Source organism: Dreissena polymorpha, chromosome 12, assembly GCF_020536995.1.
Source record: "Dreissena polymorpha isolate Duluth1 chromosome 12, UMN_Dpol_1.0, whole genome shotgun sequence".
In the NCBI taxonomy this organism is placed as follows: domain Eukaryota; kingdom Metazoa; phylum Mollusca; class Bivalvia; order Myida; family Dreissenidae; genus Dreissena; species Dreissena polymorpha.
Window position 1 is genome coordinate 46,651,518 of NC_068366.1, and position 20,169 is coordinate 46,671,686.

The 20,169-nt window shown below is 34.7% G+C and overlaps 1 protein-coding gene across 21 annotated transcripts in view; it reads left to right on the top strand.

Moving 5' to 3' along the window:
• Positions 1 to 20,169, top strand: part of LOC127853913 (CUGBP Elav-like family member 2) — a 194,223-nt gene that overhangs the window by 65,518 nt on the left and 108,536 nt on the right. For 5 of the 21 annotated variants that reach the window (XM_052388718.1, XM_052388720.1, XM_052388724.1 and 2 more), the window contains exon 1: positions 8,128 to 8,343. The exons of 2 other annotated variants lie outside the window; for them this stretch is intronic. In XM_052388718.1, coding sequence (XP_052244678.1) covers positions 8,279 to 8,343 — 65 coding nt within the window. In that variant the 5' untranslated portion in view covers positions 8,128 to 8,278. Of the gene's footprint in view, positions 1 to 1,285; positions 2,688 to 8,126; positions 8,344 to 8,397; positions 8,417 to 20,169 lie in introns of those variants that run through there. 14 more of the 21 variants (XM_052388728.1, XM_052388729.1, XM_052388730.1 and 11 more) reach the window with 8 other exon arrangements.

Genomic DNA, 20,169 nt, shown 5'->3' on the forward strand with positions numbered 1-20,169 from the left:
ATGAATGATACACAATATTAATGAAATGAAATATAAAATTGATACATTTTCATATTTCTAAATTGTTTAGTGTAAAACAGCCTACTGTTGAATAATATGTTTATAAAATGATTCAAGTAAATGGCAATACCTTTACTTAATTGAATTACAACCAGTCAGCAGTGTCATCCTGACCGGAAATAAGCGATTGTGGAATAAATATTTCCGCATTACATAAGTGCTCACAAAGTTACATAACTCATAACCATCCCGTGACCAGTTCACTTGCGTAAGTAAACGAGACCGCACTACCACACCTGGATACGACAGTTGAGTTTGAAAATGGTTTGGATCTATAAAAAAAACATGGCCGCCAGGGGGGGGGTCTTTTTCCTTATATTTATATAGTTAAAAGCTTGTGAACACTCTAGAAGTCACATTTTTTGCTTAATCATCATAAAAGTTTGTCAAAACATTAGTAATGTGGATGTCTCGGACGAGTTTGCAAATGGTCGTGATAAGTGAAAAAACATGGGCACCAGGCAGTGGGGCAGTTTTCTTTATATGTATAGAGTGAAAACAAGTGAACAGTCTAGAAGACATTATCTTCATGAAATTTGGACATATCTTGGAAGATTTCAAAAACGGTTCAGCTCTGTTAAAAAAAACATGGCCGCCAGGGGACCATTAAATTTTGTTGTTCATTCTTCGGTTAGAACATTTGTTTCATTGATATCTTGGGCTGCAAAGAACAGGTCATTTCTTTTTATCTCAGGTGAGCGACTTTGGGCCTTTCAGGCCCTTTTGTATTGTATTATGGTTTGTTCTGTTTTGAAATGTTTGTTTGGAAGTGAGTGCCTGGAAAAGTACATCATTTTTGTGCTGACTGACTGAACCTGCCATGATGTAGGTATACGGATGTAGGAAACATGTAATTGGCTCAAACAAAATAAATACAGGAAAATACTTGACAAGGTGTAATGTGTGATTACACCATTGCCTGTAAACAGATGCTGGTAGAGCCATAAAATGGGATGATTTACTAGATTAAAGAAACACAGATGAGAAACAAATACATGATTTAAACCAACATGGTCCTTTTAAAATAGAAGAGGTCATGACTTTAATGCTTGCATTCAAAGTTGTACTTTAAGGGCTGAATTAATTGCAACATTGCAAGGTTTCTAGAGGGACAGCTATTTGTCTACTCTTCAAGACACTCCCCATGTGCGTTTTATGTGCAGAATGTATATAAGGATTCCCCAGTAGATAGATACTGCTAGCCTTGTTTTTCAGTACAGTAATGTAATTTTAATCATCCAGAATTATCACTGAAGAAATAAATCAGCCCTGCTAAAAGATCTGATGCAGATATTATTGGTTTTAAATTTACAGCAGTTAATATATTTTAATTGAGATATAATCACAGATGGATGTGATTGGAAAGAATAATGGATTTATAATTCACACGAGTAATCAGATGAAGAGGAATGTATTAAATACTTTGCTAGATGATTTGTGAAATATTAATGTGGAGTGTTTCCTCCATTGAATGCCTGTTAATATGATGATAAGGCATGATTTAGCTGATGACTGTTAATGATTGTCAATTATTGATATTGCGTGAGGGGATTATTTATTGTGTAGGTGTTCAGTGGAAGCATCAGATAAGAGTTGCGTACAACCTGCGTACCAACATCTGACAAACTGGAGTCTATGGAACATGACATGTGCCCCTGGCAAGTGGACAAGAATGGTAGTGTAGATCTTGGAGAGGCCGGTATCTAAACTGTGCCCGAGGTCCATGAGCCTTATCCCCGGCAGATCTGCGGCTCTGCTACTGATCGCCCCCTGATCAAGGCTCTATAGGCTGGCTGTGCTGGAGTAGTGGCAGCATGCTATGGGACTATAGCCTCACTCAGTGACTGACTAACTGGAAACAAACATCTTTACCAATAGTGCTGCTTGTGGTATTAGCCAATACGGAAATTCATTTGCGCAATAAGCAACCAGTGAGGAGTGGAGGGCTTATACAGGCAGTTTTACCCTGTGCTGTGTGAAGTGCAGTCAGCTTGTTTTAGTTGATTTTGTTGTCTGTTATGTTATGTGCATTTACAGTTTTAATTGACTTTCCGATTTCTGTCTTCAACCTTGTGGAGAAAAAGTGTCATCCAAGCTGTTTTGCCTACTGGAAGGAATTAGCACTCTTGTGAGCTTGCACACAACAAGTTGAGGGTGTCTGTAGTTGTTCTGGACCCATCTTGTCTGTTCTCACACATTACAGACTCTAAACTAAGTCAGCGAAATCGGATTCAGCAGCAATCTTTCCTCTGATCCCGTGTTACCATTGTAGATAATTGTATTTGAGAAGGATTCAGTCAGAATTAGTGATACAGGGTGAAATAAAATTGACAGACATATTCAAGCTAACCTTGCCTGACTTTCTACTATTTGTCATTTTATTTGTGTCATGCACAGGAAAAGTTGTTGTCTCTTGTATTTATTTGTTTCAATTCACACTAATTTCTAGTTACTTGATATCAAAAGGACTTCTTATGTGGACATTGACAGGGAATCAATAGTGGCAACAACTTCTTAGTGTTATTGCAAGTGGAGGATTAAATAGGTCACTAACAGCAGGAAGACAGGAAGGAGAACTTTGATATTACTTCAAGCATTATGATGGATACAGACATGCTCTCCTCCAGGTATATGTCATTGGCATTTATTATGTGTTGCTTTTATGTGCTTTTTCTTTTTTATGTGGATCTTTAATAATGCCTTATTGATGCAATAGAAATTGGATTCAAAATGATTATTTGTATAGCAGTTGACTATTATAATTTAATTGATTGGATCCAAATGACTGTGATTCTAGATTCATAGGTTTTTTTTTGGTATAGCTGTACACTATGAATGCTATTACATCAATTGACAGTGTGTACATCTCGCTTGAAAAGGTTGAAGGTGGGTAGCCACACTTACATCTCTTACAATAACAACATGTTGGTCAGTGCTGTGTGTACAGTCTTTGACATTACAATATGTCTTATTGAGGAAGAATTGAGATGTTTCCAGATTCTCTTATGGGCTTATATGACATGTCTCATTCATTTGCTCAACCAAAGATACGAATAATGCAATAATACTGTATATTATTGCCATGAGAAACTTCTGTCACTTGAGGACAGGTAACTTACAAATTAAAGTATTAAATGTAATATGTTTTGTCCCAATATGTATGCTTTGTGGAGTTCAACTATGTTATAGTGATGGCCTTATCTCATAAGATCCTGTTAAAGAAAACCATCTAGCTCTTATAATTAAGAAATTGCTTTTATCTAAATAACAGATGGAACTTTGATGCATTTTGCTTATATTGATATTTTGCAAGTTTGGTTTGGTTTTAAATGTTCTGACCAAAGCCACGAATTCTTCTGAAATTGTTCAGTTTTCAGTAAATTAATATCAAATTGTATTAACCCATTTATACCTAGTGGACTCTCCCATTCTTCTAAATTGGATCAATTTATTTCCAAAATTAGGGATGTCTATTTAATTCTATTTAGAATATTTCTTACAGAAATTCCTTTAAACAAACAGCGCAGACCCTGATCATGTGGCGTCTCATCTGGGTCTACGCTGTTTGCCAAGGCCTTTTTTCTAGACTCTCACTGATACTTCTGTAAGTCAGCTCCTGGCAGAGGTAGGAAGTGTGACTTGTCAGTAGTGGTTGTGCAGCATTACCTTGCCAGCTATTACATGAACTAATTGCTTATTGATTGCCTATCGTTGCCTATAGGAGACTGTCACCTCAGTGTGGGTGCGTCAATAACTCCAAACACATGGTCACATATCAGGCAACTCTGCCACACTTGAGATTGTGTTTCATGGCTTGGTCAGCCATGTCTCAAGCCCTAATGCAGGGATGCACTGTTTATATATTTTTTTTATCGTACCTTTGAGTAATTAAGAGAAACTAAAGCAGATTTTTTTCCTTGAGTACTCAGTAATCTGAATGATATTTTCATCTTGAAACTAGATTATTATGTTCATTTACATATAGATAATTGTATCTCCTTTTTGTTGAAATTTTAAACATTTATGTTGTTTGTTTGAATTCCTGTTCAGGGTGTATATCCCGAGACTCAAGTAAGAAGAAGCTAATGGGCATTATACAAATGGTATTATTCTTTTAAATATCCTCTTTAAGTTCATGAGATCTGAACTCCTCCAATCTGAATGTTTTCTCCTTATGTGTCCCACTTAGTATACTCTCAACCAGCATAATTTATTGTAATGGTAATGTTAGTTAATGACTTCTTTGGACTTAAAATATTAGATTGTTTGTCATCATCATTCAGCAATTCCCTACTCCATTAGTTCGCTTATGTGCTGGTTTTATCTTCACCCCACCACCCAGTCTGTATAGAAATCTAGATGAAGCGGAAAATGGGACACATAAAGAAGTCTTTAATTGGTAATCAATTTGTATGTGTCATACTTCACAGTGAACATTCTTGGGGTAATCAGCACCATTGGTTGAAGGAGCAGGCAAGCTATTGATTGGCCAGGCCGTCATGGCTCCCATGTCTTGATCACTTCCAGGATATCTGTATCATCTTGTCACTAACACCACACATTTACAGTCCTTTCTGTGAACATAAATCTACTGAGATCCACTGATGCATGCTTCCATTTGTGTCAAGTTCTCTGTTTTATCACAACCATTAAAACGTGTGTATTGTCTTAAATTACTTCTGAAAAAGATCACCTGATCAGTGGTGATTTAAATAAGAAAATAATGGAAAAGTGTGATTCTGTTAAAAGATGTTAAGAAATTGATGGCCAGCCAACACTCTGGGATATTTATTTCCATGAAAATGACTCACTTTCTGGCCCTGGTATTTCCCTAGAATTTTCAAATTACTTATATTTTGGCAGTCAAATCTCATTATTAGCTTCTTTTAAGAATAGTAAATACTGAAAACATTGAAGTTGTTACATGGATTTCTTTCAGATATAATCTGTGTTGAAGCATTGTATGACTTGTTTCCCCGCCAAGATGTTCATCAGTTCTCTTGGTACTGATTGTCAAGTACTATCTTTCTGTGTTGGCACACATAGCCCATAGCTTTTGTCTCATACATGAGCTGTATTTTTTAACAGTCAGTAAATTTCATTCACAAGGTGTTTAATTTGGTAAAATTTTGAGCTTAAATCCCTGGAAGGTTGAAAAAAAGTGTTTTCTGTGTTTTTAATGAATTTTAAGTTAAACTTTGTTTCCATTGGAGGTCTAAAAGTTGAGCCTAAGGAAATATGATATTGAAAACATTTATATTATCAGTTTTAAAGTATTTGTTAGCAAAGACAAAAACGCCCATTCCCAATTTTAGACAAAATCACTTTATTTTTCCCAATCTTGGGGGCCTAGGCCCGCTCCCAATAATTCTGTCCTGTAATACACTTTATATTTATGGAGTGTATAGCTGTGAATGTGTTTTATCTGTAGGGCCACCCCAGGCCCCCTTTCCTACCCTGGCAGTATCGGGCTTGTGGAGATAACATAAAGGTCGATCTTGTTCTGTTATCACATCTGTGCTCCCTCTTATCTCAAAACAGTTTCAATGCTTTAATCTGTTTCTGTTTCTCTTGAAATCTTTATACTGGTGTTTATAGAATGTTCTGGTGTAGTTTATGGAGTTTATTATTTCTTTCTTCTTCTTTCTTGCTGATACTGTGTCATGCAGTATTTACTCAATAACTTATTGGTAATCGCAAGGTCTACAGCTTAAATTGACAATGGCATCTTATCTTAACCTTCTTGTCAATGGTTGTTCTTGTTTGCCATTAGAATTAATTATGATCTTGTTGTTGCTACTATGTGCAGCAGTTAGCTTGAAATGGAGCTTCCAACGTGTAGCATTTGAAGTCATTTTATATTTGACCACATAATATCACTACTTGTACTGTCACCTAAACCATGGCCTCCCTGTGGGTTATTGCCAAATGGAATAATGACCAACTGTGAGGAACAATGCTTTAAATACTTGCATCACATAACCAGTTTTATCAATCCCACATTCTACATTGTCACCTTGGTGATCCTTTAAGCACTGTACTTGTCATTCTAAGCTCATGTTTTTAACTATTTTAACTACTGGGTGGATTGCACTCAAACTTTAACAGTTGAATCACCTTGATATATTGATGATCATAAAAGGAAGGAATTTGTGTGTCCACAACTAGTCATTAGTACACTATTATGCTGACCCCAGAGGGTGAACATTTATCACAAATTTGGGCTGCAATGAGCAGGGTGGAGCATACCAATGTTACATGTATAATGATGGGTCCTGGGGCACAACAAGAGATACCAGTAGTTAATGTCAGCCTGCTTATAGTGACTGCTTATATTGAAATGATGCCTACTAGAAAGTATAGGGAGAGACATATCCCGACAAGAGAGGCTTTAGCCAGAGGGTCATTTAATGGGTAAGCTATGTATCAGTAAATGAATAGGACTCATCCAACCTTCACCATAGAGTGACATTGGGGTACATGAGACACCCCCTTTGCTTGAATGCATTAGTACATCAACATTTACAATATATCATTCTTGCAGTTAATAAGACATGTAAAAATTAATTCCTTATTAACAGTGAACGGTAGACTTTGTGTTACTTACTTATTAGTACAGGAGTGTGTTGGGAACGTGTATTTTAAACTCCTCAAAGAACTTTGACTTTTAAGCGCTATCAGATGTGAACATGAATCAGCCATTTTAATCATAATATCTAGATGATTTATCATGTGAATACGGTTACATTACAATTGTATCTCTCTGTGGTCCATTTGACAAAAATGCCCTTTTTATGTCCCCCACTATAGTAGTGGGGGACATATTGTTTTTGCCCTGTCTGTTGGTAGGTCTGTTGGTTGGTTGGTCTGTTGGTTGGTTGGTTTGCGCCAACTTTAACATTTGCAATAACTTTTGCAATATTGAAGATAGCAACTTGATATTTGGCATGCATATGTATCTCATGGAGCTGCACATTTTGAGTGGTGAAAGGTCAAGGTCATCCTTCAAGGTCAGATGTCAAATATATGTGGCCAAAATCGCTCATTTTATGAGTACTTTTGCAATATTGAAGATAGCAACTTGATATTTGGCATGCATATGTATCTCATGGAGCTGCACATTTTGAGTGGTGAAAGGTCAAGGTCAAGGTTATCCTTCAAGGTCAAATATATGGGTCGAAATTGCTAATGTAATGTCACTTCTGCATTATTGAAGCTAGCAATTTTATATTTGAAATGCATGTGTATCTCATGGAGCTGCACATTTTGAGTGGTGAAGGGTCAAGGTCATCCTTCAAGGTCAAACGTCATATAGGGGGACATTGTGTTTCACAAACACATCTTGTTCTAAAGAGTTCCTTTTCTCTTTGGGTTTAAAAGCAATTTAGGGATCACACCAATGCTTGTTGTGAGTATTTCCTGCATCCTATGTGTGTCTGGAACATTTTGGTGCATTTCATATTGGAGATTAAATTGAATGATGAACATTTGGGATTCATTTATTGAAGAAAGGGCCTTTTGTCAAAGTTTCAAATTGTTCATCATAATTATGGATACATGTTTGTGCATCCACTATGGTTCTTGCTTAAAGGTCAATATCACATTTTGTGAAAATTGCTTCATGTGTAGCAACAGCTACAGAGGACTGATCCATGCATGCTGATTTAACTGATCCCATTATATGTGGCAGATGACACTAATTTCTGTATCCAGTTAATACAAACTGGGCTTCCCTGTCCTTCCGGAGCTTCCCTGTCCTTCCGACACATTTCTAGCAATCAATATTATATGATATGGAGGGAATAGTCTGGACAGAAACAGTTTGCACTTGTTATGGATTTCGTCCCACAATTTCAGGTACATGAATACCTGAGGCACTGCTGTCCCTTTAACAGTGTCCACTGTCCCAGGGATTACTTATGCCCAGGCACCCCACTATTTTGATAACATTTTAAAAGTGTTAAGAACCTCTGTAAACAAATAGCTGGGCTCTGAAAGTGAATAGCTATTGTACTACTGGTTGAATGAAATTTTTGTTAAGAATAATCACTATCAGTAATAGGATACTGTGTATTAAGTTGTGAGCGTTAAGGTTCAATAGGAATTTAAATCTGTGTTTAAAACTGTAATCTCTTGTTAATAGCCTTGCCAGTTGTGTTAGAAAGGGATATTTATAGTTACATTTGGGAAGTTGTTCAAAATAAGAAGCAACAAGTTCATGTTGACTTTTGTGGATCTAAACAAATGTGGTTCTTGTCAGATTAATTTTGTTGACTGTGAAATGTAAGAATTTTATTTGGCCCTTTCTAAGAATTTCAAGGCATGATTTGTGGTTTTAACAATAAAGTTTGTAAGGGTAAGGTAACAATTTATATGTTGTTGAAGTGATTTATAAAGTAATATTATGTGTTTATGTATACATTTATTAGTACCTTTGATAAGGAAATGATATCAGAGCTACAGAATGTGAAGAGTTCAAATCTTTCCATATATAACGTCAAATTTTAATTATGTAATTCTTTGGATTTCCCCACAAAATTGGATCAACAAATTTAAATAATTACATGCACTCATAAGTATTTAATGCAAATTCACTTCAGAAAAATGTTAAACAACAAAAACAATATATTATTTTAAAACTAATTTTGAAGTTGTTTCGTTTGAATGTATCATACATTGGATTCAAATATTAAAGGAGAAAAATGATTATAATTGAAAGCAACAAAACATGAAAACCTGAGAATGTCTGTTGCATATAATAGCTTCCTGACAACCCATGTTTGAGTTGTTTGCTGTAATTGATAGCCCTACTTGGATCAATGAGAAATTGCCAATAATTGTTGTGTTGTAATTATGTATGGAAAATAGTTATATGAAATTGATGGAGAACTAATTTACCTGGATTTTGTAGACAGTTTGAGATCTCAAGAAAGGTTCAGCTAGTATTATTGTGTTTAAATTTTCAAGGTTTGTGCTCATGGATAGAGAAAAGCAACATATGAACATGTTTTGTAGAACAACAACGTGTCATATTATGCATAATTATTTGAAAAACAGTCTTAATATGTGGACAGCCAAGCGGGAAGTCTGGCAGCAGGAAATACTTATCAGGAGCATAAATTTGTCAAGAAAAAGATCAGGTTGATAAAATGGAATTTTCCAGGCAAGAACCAGTTCTGAGGTCAAAGTAACACTTCAAGGTCAAAGGTCAAATTAAGGAAATTCGTACTTCTCACTTTCTCAAGAGTAATGAGCAGATGAGATGGTTTATCTCACCCAAGAACTAGGTCCACGGTCAGATATCCAAAAGGTCAAATTTATTTTCAATTAATAAAAAAAAACAATCTGCATGATGAGTGGTGGTTTTGCGCACAAGAAGGTCCCTTGATCCAAGGTCAAGGCCACTTTTCAATATTGAAAGGCATGAGCATCTGCGTCATTTTGACCTGCAATGTAGCAAAATTATTCCCCTTTTTGTACATATAAAATGGCTTTAGGTAATCATTAATCTTAATCATAACACTTTCATGTGCATATTAAATTTACCAGCTGAATTTAGAGGATATGGTACAAGTCATTTCTTATTATTTTTTTTTGCCCTCCTTTTTAATGATTTGAATTATCTATCGTCATTGTATTCTTGCAAAATAACGCTAATTAATTGCTTGAAAATTGTCTTGACATTTAAAATAATTCTCATGAGATCTGACCTCAGCCTCGGATACTGAAGTAATTAAAAAAGTGAACAATTTCAGGAAAATGTACAGTTTTGAATCATTGATGTCTCCATCAGTAGTCCACACAAGGGATCTGTTAGCAGATTGGTGTAAGTTGAATTGTTTAAACCAAATAGTTTTCAGAAAAGTGATTGTTGGAAGATTTGGTATGTCATTGGAAGAACGGACAGTCATGGAGCCTTAGAATGTTGTTTCTGTTAAAACCTTCAGAACAAGTTCAGATATTTTAATTATGGAACTTCATATAAAGATGCCTCGTATCGCGAGATGGGTGGGGTCAAGATTCAGGTCACAATTATAAGCTCCACTGGCCAGAGGCCAGCGGGGCTTATGTCATGGTCCTGTGTCCGTCGTGCGTGCGTGCATCCGTGTGTGCGTCCCTGCGTTAACTTTTTCTTTAAACATCTTCTTCTCCTAAACTACAAGTCCAATTCTGATAAAACTTCTCACAAACGTTCCTGGGGTGAACCTCTTTCAAATTTGTTCAAATTATGCCCCTGAGGTCAAATTTGACCCCGCCCCGGGGTCAATAAATTGAACATATGCTTATATAAAGCCTATTTTGTGCAAACTTTAAAAATCTATTTGTCCATAACCATTGGGCCTAGTGCTACCACATTTGGTTTGTAGTGACATCTAATAGACCTCTACCAAATTTGTTCAAATTATGCCCCTGGGGTCAAATTTGACCCGGGGGTCACAAAAATGGACATATGCTTATATAAAGCCTATTTTGTGCAAATTTAAAAAATCTTTCTGTCCATAACCGTAGGGCCTAGGGCTACCAAATTCGGTATGCAGTGACATCTAATAGTTTTCTACTTAGTTTGTTCAAATTATGCCCCTGGGGTCAAATTTGACCCTGCCCCAGGGGTTACAAAAATGAACATACGCTTAAATAAGGCCTATTTTGTGCAAACTTTAAAAATTCTTTTGTCCATAACCGTATGGCATAGGGCTACCAAATTTGGTATGTAGTGACATCTAATAGTCCTTTACCAAATTTGTTCAAATTATTCCCCTGGAGTAAAATTTGACCCTGCCCCGCGGGTCACAAAAATGAACATATGCTTATATAAAGCATATTTTGTGCAAACTTTAAAATCTTTTGTCCATAACCGTTGGGCCTAGGGCTACCAAATTCGGTATGTAGTGACATCTAATAGTTCTCTACTTAGTTTGTTCAAATTATGCCCCTGGGGTCAAATTTGACCCTGCCCCGGGGGTCACAAAAATGAACATACGCTTAAATAAGGCCTATTTTGTGCAAACTTTAAAAATGTTCTTGTCCATAAACGTATGGCATAGGGCTACCAAATTTGATATGAAGAAACATCTAATAGTCCTCTACCAAATTTGTTCAAATTATGCCCCTGGGGTCAAATTTGACCCTGCCCCGGGGTCACAAAAATGAACATATGCTTATATAAAGCCTATTTTGTGCAAACTTTAAAATAAAAATCTGCTTGTCCATAACCGTAGGGCCTAGGGCTACCAAATTCGTTATGTAGTGACATCTAATAGTTCTCTACTTAGTTTATTCAAATTATGCCCCTGGGGACAAATTTGACCCTGCCCCGGGGGTAACAAAAATGAACATACGATTAAATAAGGCCTATTTTGTGCAAACTTAAAAAATCTTCCTGTCCATAACCGTATGGCATAGGGCTACCAAATTTGGTATGTAGTGACATCTCATAGTCCTCTACCAAAAATGTTCAAATTATGCCCCTGGGGTTAAATTTGACCCTGCCCGGGGGGTCACAAAAATGAACATATGCTTATATAAAGCCTATTTTGTGCAAACTTTAAAAATCTTTCTGTCCATAACCGTAGGGCCTAGGGCTACCAAATTTGGTATGTAGTGACATCTAATAGTTCTCTATTTAGTTTGTTCAAATTATGCCCCTGGGGTCAAATTTGACCCTTCTCCGGGGGTCACAAAAATGAACATACGCTTAAATAAGGCCTATTTTGTGCAAACTTTAAAAATCGTCCATAACCGTATGGTATAGGGCTACCAAATTTGGTATGTAGTGACATCTAATAGTCCTCTACCAAATTTGTTCAAATTATGCCCCTGGGGTAAAATTTGACCCTGCCCAGGGGGTCACAAAACTGAACATATGCTTATTAGTCCCATACCGGTTTCACCGGAAGGGACTTGTGGTTTTGTATCCGTCAGTCCGTCACACTTTTCTGGATCCTGCGATAACTCTAAAAGTTCTTAATATTTTTTCATGAAACTTGGAATATAGATAGATGGCAATATGGACATCATGCACGTCATTTCATTTTGTTCCTACGTCAAAAATTGTGGTTGCCATGGCAACAAATAGACTAGAAATACTGCTGAAAATGGTGTTTTTTTCTGGATCCTGCGATAACTCTAAAAGTTCTTAATATTTTTTCATAAAACTTGGAATATGGATAGATGGCAATATGGACATTATGCACTTCATTTCGTTTTGTTCCTACGTCAAAAATTCTGGTTGCTATGGCAACAAATAGACTACAAATAATGCTGAAAATGGTGTTTTTTTTATCCTGCGATAACTCTAAAAGTTCTTAATATTTTTTCATGAAACTTGGAATATGGATAGACGGCAATATGGACATTATGCACGTCATTTCATTTTGTTCCTACATCAAAAATTGTGGTTGCTATGGCAACAAATAGACTAGAAATACTGCTGAAAATGGTGTTTTTTTCTGGATCCTGCGATAACTTTAAAAGTTCTTAATATTTTTTCATGAAACTTGAAACATGGATAGATGGCAATATGGACATTAGGCCAGAATAAAAAAAAAAAAAGATTTTCGGACCCGCCGACTCCAATTTTTGACGAAACAAAAAAAAAATAATTTAAAATTTTTTTTTTTTTCGGATGCCAAAAGGTGGCTTTTAAACACGAAACGCTTGCCGGGTTTTAGAAAAAGTTCAAGTGAGTTATAAATCATCATAATAAACCCAGTTTTAATTACCCACATTAATACGCGAACCTCCTTCATCGTGTACATGTGGTGGAATTTACCAACAGCTACGCCATCATTGTTTGTGCAAGAAGTTGATGAACGCTACAACGCTTTCATCAGCAAAGTCTGCTATTTTCCCAATAATTATGCAACCGTCAAATATAATCATGAATGGAATCGATTTGTGAGTAAATATTTTATTATTTCTTTACAATTTTATAAAATTGATAGTATTAAAATGACTAAAAAATATAATGAGAGCAATAAGAAAAGAACGATTTTAATTTAACAGGTGCTCGAAATGCGAAACCCATTTACGCCTATCAACTTTAAACATTCCATATTTTACGCACAAATACGGTCATATTTTAGAGAATAAAATTTTATGTGTTGTTTAATGTAGTTGTAGTGACGAATTTGTGCATATAATATGTGTTTTTTCGTTATTTTCAATGGGTACGAAACTTTGGTTTTGTTCCGAGCTGGTTCGTACCAAAAGTTCAAAAATCGCAAAATCAACAGTTTCTAAAACGATTTCAAACCATGAATGTCCAAATAAAATAGTAAAGTTTATGGGGGTTATTATCGGATTAACAGCTCCTTTATGACACTGAACTATCAATTATGTTATCCTGGGATAAACTGTCACGAAGATCAATAATTATAACGATTATTAGGGACGCTATTTTTTAAATAAATACCATGACAAAAACACATGTTAACTTGTTTCAACTGGCATTTGTGTTTAACAGTTCCATTATTAAAATGTTCTGGGAACGATATATTTAAATTAAGATACCAACTATTTCTTAAATCAAAAGTAGGTCCTTCACTCGATGTACTATATTTCGGATATGTTAAAATTCGGACATATATAAAGATAGTGACATTTATGTGTTGATTTGTTGTATATAGATTGTACAAATATGTTTTGTGTTATTTCAGACAACAAGAATGGATGGGGGCAATTATCCTGGGTCTTTCTGTCAAGAAAAAGATGTGAAAAAATATTCATTTAATTGAACCTGGAAATCAACCACCACAACTAACAGAAAACCTTATAACAAAAGGTGTTGTTTTAAAATTTGTGAAATTTGATAATGAACAGAAGTTGATGTATATCATGTCCAAATGACCAAATGTATAAACTGTTAAACAATTTGAATTGAGATTCTTTATTTTCTGATGTTTGATTTATTTTTCCTTTCAGATGATATATATTTGTGTGATTCTAGGTTTTAATAAATAATTCTGAAACATTTATGCAGCATACTGTTACATTATTGTTAACGTTATTATATTATGTTGGTTATCTGGTTTATCAAGTGGAAAAAATGTTAGTTATATAAAAATAAAGCTTTTAATATTAAGACTTATGAAGGTACTTATTGTTATTTATGTATTAACATACTTCTCAGAGTAATAAAAATATAGTAAATGCCATTATTCATTAATGTAGTAAGGTTCCTTAAATGATTGTCCTTATTGATTAAGTTTGAATTACGGGCGGTTTTCACACCGCGATAGAGTGGCGACAACTTTTTTTGGGCCAGTGAAACCCCTGAAAAGCGTTTTATTATGCTATTTGTATTTGCGGTATTGATTTTTACTAGACAATAAACTATAAATGTTTCTTTTAAACCTCAATAGCTTATTGGTTGTTTGTGGAGATAAAGTATTTTTAATGCAACATATGGATTCCTTGTGAAAAAAAAACATCAAAAAATCACCAAAAAGTTTATTATAGACAAGTGAAAAGATTGCATAACTTTTGAACTTATATATATATAGTTAAGATATTTTTAAAATTCAAACTAATTTAAAAACTGCACATCAAGACCTACAGTCTGATTATGATCATTTTGCACATCAACATGTTTGAAAAAAATCACTGTAAGTAGTAAAAAGAACTTCATACCATAACATTTTAAAAATGAGTGCATATTTGGTCACCCATCTTGTTTTTTCTTTTTTTTTTCCATCCTCCTTCCCGACACTTTTAGAAAAAAAATACGAAAATCATTTTAATAAAAAATGTTGGCCTTATGCACGTCATTTAATTTTGTTCCTACGTCAAAAATTCTGGTTGCTATGGCAACAAATAGACTACAAATAATGCTGAAAATGGTGGTTTTCTGGATCCTGCGATAACTTTAAAAGTTCTTAATATTTTTTCATGAAACTTGGAACATGGATAGATGGCAATATGGACATTGTGCCCGTCATTTCGTTTTGTTCCAACGTCAAAATTTCTGGTTGCTATGGCAACAAATAGACGAGAAATACTGCTGAAAATGGTGTTTTTTTCTGGATCCTGCGATAACTTTAAAAGTTCTTAATATTTTTTCATGAAACTTGAAACATGGATAGATGGCAATATGGACATTATGCACGTCATTTAATTTTGTTCCTAGGTCAAAAATTCTGGTTGCTATGGCAACAAATAGACTACAAATAATGCTGAAAATGGTGGTTTTCTGGATCCTGCGATAACTTTAAAAGTTCTTAATATTTTTTCATGAAACTTGGAACATGGATAGATGGCAATATGGAAAATTCTTGTTGCTATGGCAACAAATAAAAAAAATATTCTGACACTGGTGGAATTTCTGACAATGGTGGAGCCGGTAGGGGACTTTTATTGCTTGGCAATAGTCTTGTATAAAGCCTATTTTGTGCAAACTTTAAAATCTTGTTGTCCATAACCGTAGGGCCTAGGGCTACCAAATTCGGTATGTAGTGACATATAATAGTTTGTTCAAATTATGCCCCTGGGGTCAGATTTGACCCTGCCCCGGGGGTCACAAAAATGAACATACGCTTTAATAAGGCCTATTTTGTGCAAACTTTAAAAATCTTCCTGTCCATAACCGTATGGCAAAGGGCTACCAAATGTGTTATGTAGTGACATCTAATAGTCCTCTCCCAAGTTTGTTCAAATTAAGCCCCTGGGATCAAATTTGACCATTCCCCAGGGGTCACAAAATTGAACATAATGCTTATATTGGGCCTATTTTGTGCAAACTTTAAAAATCTTCTTGATTATAATTATAGAGCCTAGGGCTACTAAATTTGGTATGTAGTGACATCTAATGCTCCTCTACCAAATTTGTTAAAATTATCCCCCTGGGCTCAAATTTGACCCTGCCCCGGGGGTCACAAAACTGAACATATGCTTATATAAAGCCTCTTTTGTGCAAACTTTAAAAATCTTCCTGTCCATAACCATTGGGCCTAGGGCTACCAAATTTGGTATGTAGTGACATCTCATAGTTCTCTACCAAGTTTGTTCAAATTATGCCCCTGGGGCCATATTTATATATAAATGCTCACCCTTCCAACTTTAAGCGCCCAGTGGGACGAGGCGTAAAGAGAAAGTCACATGCTTGAGTACATTTCAACCCATGCGCATTGCACGCATTTTTTGCATAAAAAACAGTGGAGAGATACAGGGCCATCATGGCCCTCTTGTTTTAAATAAATAAAAGAGTTTCTGCAGAATTAAGCGTGAACGTCTTGACTCAGAGCTATTTGAATTAAGGTTCATCCATATGTACCTAATGTAAGAATGTCGCATGGGTTGGATTGATGCAATGTACAGTTCACCATCATGAAATATAGAAAAATGGTTTCTTCAATGCCCAAAACCTCAATCATGAATTATGGTATTGTAATGCACAGTTATAATGTTGAAACTTTGCTAATGATTGCATAATGTATTTTGAAAAATCCTGAAATTAAAATAAAATAAAATAGAAATACTGTTTTAGCTCAATAAAGCTTTGTACATGTTTGTTTTTCATTAAATTTCAATGTTTCTGATGACCAGTTTTTAAGTAGTTTGTAATAAATGTGCTGTAAAAACCTTTTGCTTGTCCAAGAATACATTCCTTATAAAGGCTTTAATGTAGTGTTTCTTTCTGCCTTTCAAATTTGATGTTTTGTTTAAGATTTGTGAACATGAAACTGTAATGGAACAAAAGAACAATGACTATCTAATATGTACTTTTACTGAAGTAGAAATTAAAATTATGCGGTTATAAACCTAACTCTAATTTTCAGTGAATGTAACCTTTTATTGCGGAGTCATACTTGAATTAGCCCAATACGTATGTCACAATGCAATCTGTCAGAAGTGTGTTTCAATAGGGAATGCGATTATTATGTCCATGCATCATATTGTAATTACATGCAAATATATATTGGGGCTGCAAGGCTGATAATGACTCAAGGTTTAATGACCTGATTTAATTTCATAAATACCAATTTTGGTTTGATTCTGTGTTGTCTGTAACCATGGAAATAAAAAGCAAATGGACTTGTGAAACATCAACACCATTTCATTTGTGAATGCAAAATGTACTTAACGTAATGACGCTTATCAGAATACAGTGGTATTAGTTCATCAAATATAATATTACTATATTGCAAGTCGTGACTAATGAACATGAAAAGCATGTATGAAGTGAACTTAATTCAAATTGAAATATTCATCTTAATGCTCTAATCTTCTACTATTAAAGACCATTAACAACATTGAAGACTTTCTTATGCATGTATTTTATTTTATAGTGATATGCATAATTATTGATTAAGTTTTTATAATGAGAAATAATTTTTCTATCTTAATATAAACAGTTTATTGCTTATTATTTTTATATTTAAAAAACCTGGAAATATAATTGTAATATTAAGTGTGAGAAGCTTCCATATTGTAATAAAAATCAATAGATATGTTTGAAATTAGTAAGACATCTTGTGAAATGTGATTAGGATATCAACCCCGTGGAAACTCTGGACACATGTCTCTATAGTCTTGATACTCAGCAAATATCGCAGCGATTTTCACATGTCTGATAAAACTGTAACAAATCCCTTGTTCAATATTTGTCCATGAAGGTTTTATTGAACCAACCATTGAGACATAACTGCTACTGAATAATTGCAGATCAACTTTGTCAATATTTATGTATTGGGTATTTATCTTCATGGATGGGAGAACGGAAATTGTTGTGTCAATAATGGTTTGTGGACAATGGATTTGCATGGTGAAGTTGCTAATTACAGACATCCAGCATGCCAGACTGGCCTTGCAGTCCTGGGGATCTGTTGCAGGATGGACCGCACTGAAGGATTGGCCAGCCTTCTCCTGTTACATTTCCTCAACTCTCATTGGCAGCAGTGGAATTGCCAGAAACATAACATTTACGACTTGAACATATACAGCTCATCCTCAAAATAACAATAAAGCAATAATGAATACACATGCGTCAAAATAACAACAATTTTGTTTATGCATTTTATGAATGTATAGTTTTTGTGAGAATGTAATATGTAAGAGAAGGCTCTTTACTATTTCTTTTAAATAAAGTTAAGTGGATGTTCAAAATCCGTAAAATGTCTCATAGTAGGAACTTGTATGCCCAACCATATTCACAGCATTGTTGTCTTTGTCACATCTAGTAGGTTTTGAAACAGAGTTGTGATGTGAAATGCATACATCAATACAGTCACACAATTTGAATGAAGAACACATTTATTGATAGAAATAGAACAAAGTATTGACCTGTTGATTTTTTAAATAAAATATTACATAAAGTTTCTGCTATTGTGTCAATCAATTTCTGAACAATATTGAAACCTGATTTCTGACCTCACAGAGCAACTGGCACATAATCCAAGCATTTCATAAGACTGTGAGTCACATGTGCAACAGACTCTTGATGGGCTCAGTTCGGCTTAATTCTCCAGAGTGCTGCTTGGGTGCAGCTATAAGCTGTTAACTAGATATAGATTCCCAATGTCTCATTAAGAGTTGTATATCCTCTGTTATTTATAATCTGAAAATCAATGTGCTTGTGGAATCAAATGTTGTCATTTTGCTAAACATAAACAATGGTGGAAATAGTCATGACTTTTCTTGGTCAGCCTGGCTATCGATGAGTTTAAATGGAACACATGCAAGCTCAATGTATGCTCTTCATTTTCTGACTGATATAACCCTTTCCCACTCAGAGACAAAGTGACAATGGCTATGTGCAAACAGCATAAAACATGAACAGCCTGCGAGTAACTCTCATTCTGTTCAGGTTGTATGCTGTTTGCTGCTCATCAGTATCTAAGGTTTGGAGATGAAGCCTTAAAAACTTGAATATAGTAAGAAAGGTCTTAAATTAAATATAACACTAAAGGAATATAAATGCGTCAGAATACATATCTAAGTGGTATAAAAGGGTTAAAATCTTCAATATTGCCACTTTTTGCTGTAAAGCATGATACACATTGGATAATATTGCTAAAGGAACTTTAGCTCACAGGTTTTATAGTACTGGCTAAACCTGTTCTCTAAAGCTTATCCTGAATCAAAGAGTTGTTACATAGTTATGTCACTCTCTAAATCAATAATTATGAACTTAATGAAGGAAATCATTGTATATACAGGTATGTCGGTGTACTTTCTTCACATGTGGCATGTTTTGCGAATGAAAATAGTCAATTCATACAAAAGTACCTTAAATGTCTCAGTATATAGTATACTATATACTAGGGATGCAAGAGGTTAACCGGTTAACCTATGGAAACGACCAGTTAACCGGTTACATTTTCTGGAAAAGGTTAACCTGGAAAAAAATATTTGATTATTTTTTTTCATGGAATAATATGTACGATTTTACTTTTTTCGCGTGACATACTGCCAACTTGCGCTGGCGACTAGTTAGAACAACATGCTGCACCATCGATGGTAATAAATAACGTGTCAACAATCAAAGTAATAAAACAATTAATCAATACCTTTGTGACAACAAATAGGCAGTAGGTTTTGATAACTGACACTATTGGTGTTTTTTTTTTACTCCCTAAAATTTAACTAGCGAACTGCGGTGAGTGGGAGCTATTAGCGAAGACGTACTTGACACGTTTATTGAACTCGCGATAAAAACAGTTGAGACATTAGACGGCTTATTTTGATGTTTTGTTTACCAATACCCAACACTGATTGCTCGCAAAAATATCGAGTTTATAAGTAACATTTTTATCAAGAATTGCATCCGTAGTTGAAATCTTGGCGAATTAACGTCCTTTTGTTTATCAAAAATTAATATAATTATGATAATATTACGTATTATGATTCCACCATTACCGTCCGATGAAAGTGTTATTAAAGAAAGCATATTATTAACTTATTAAATAATTAAACATCAATTAAAAATAGATACAAAATAAAACCGTTGAATTTAGTATTTGTGTAATTGCTTAAAATTTTCGCGCTATGGTACGTTAACAAACATACATAACTATCAGTATTTGAGATCATTATACTTAGTTACTTCGCTATTAAATAAATGTACTGATTATATTAAACATTCAACTTACATATCGTGCAAAATTAATTTAA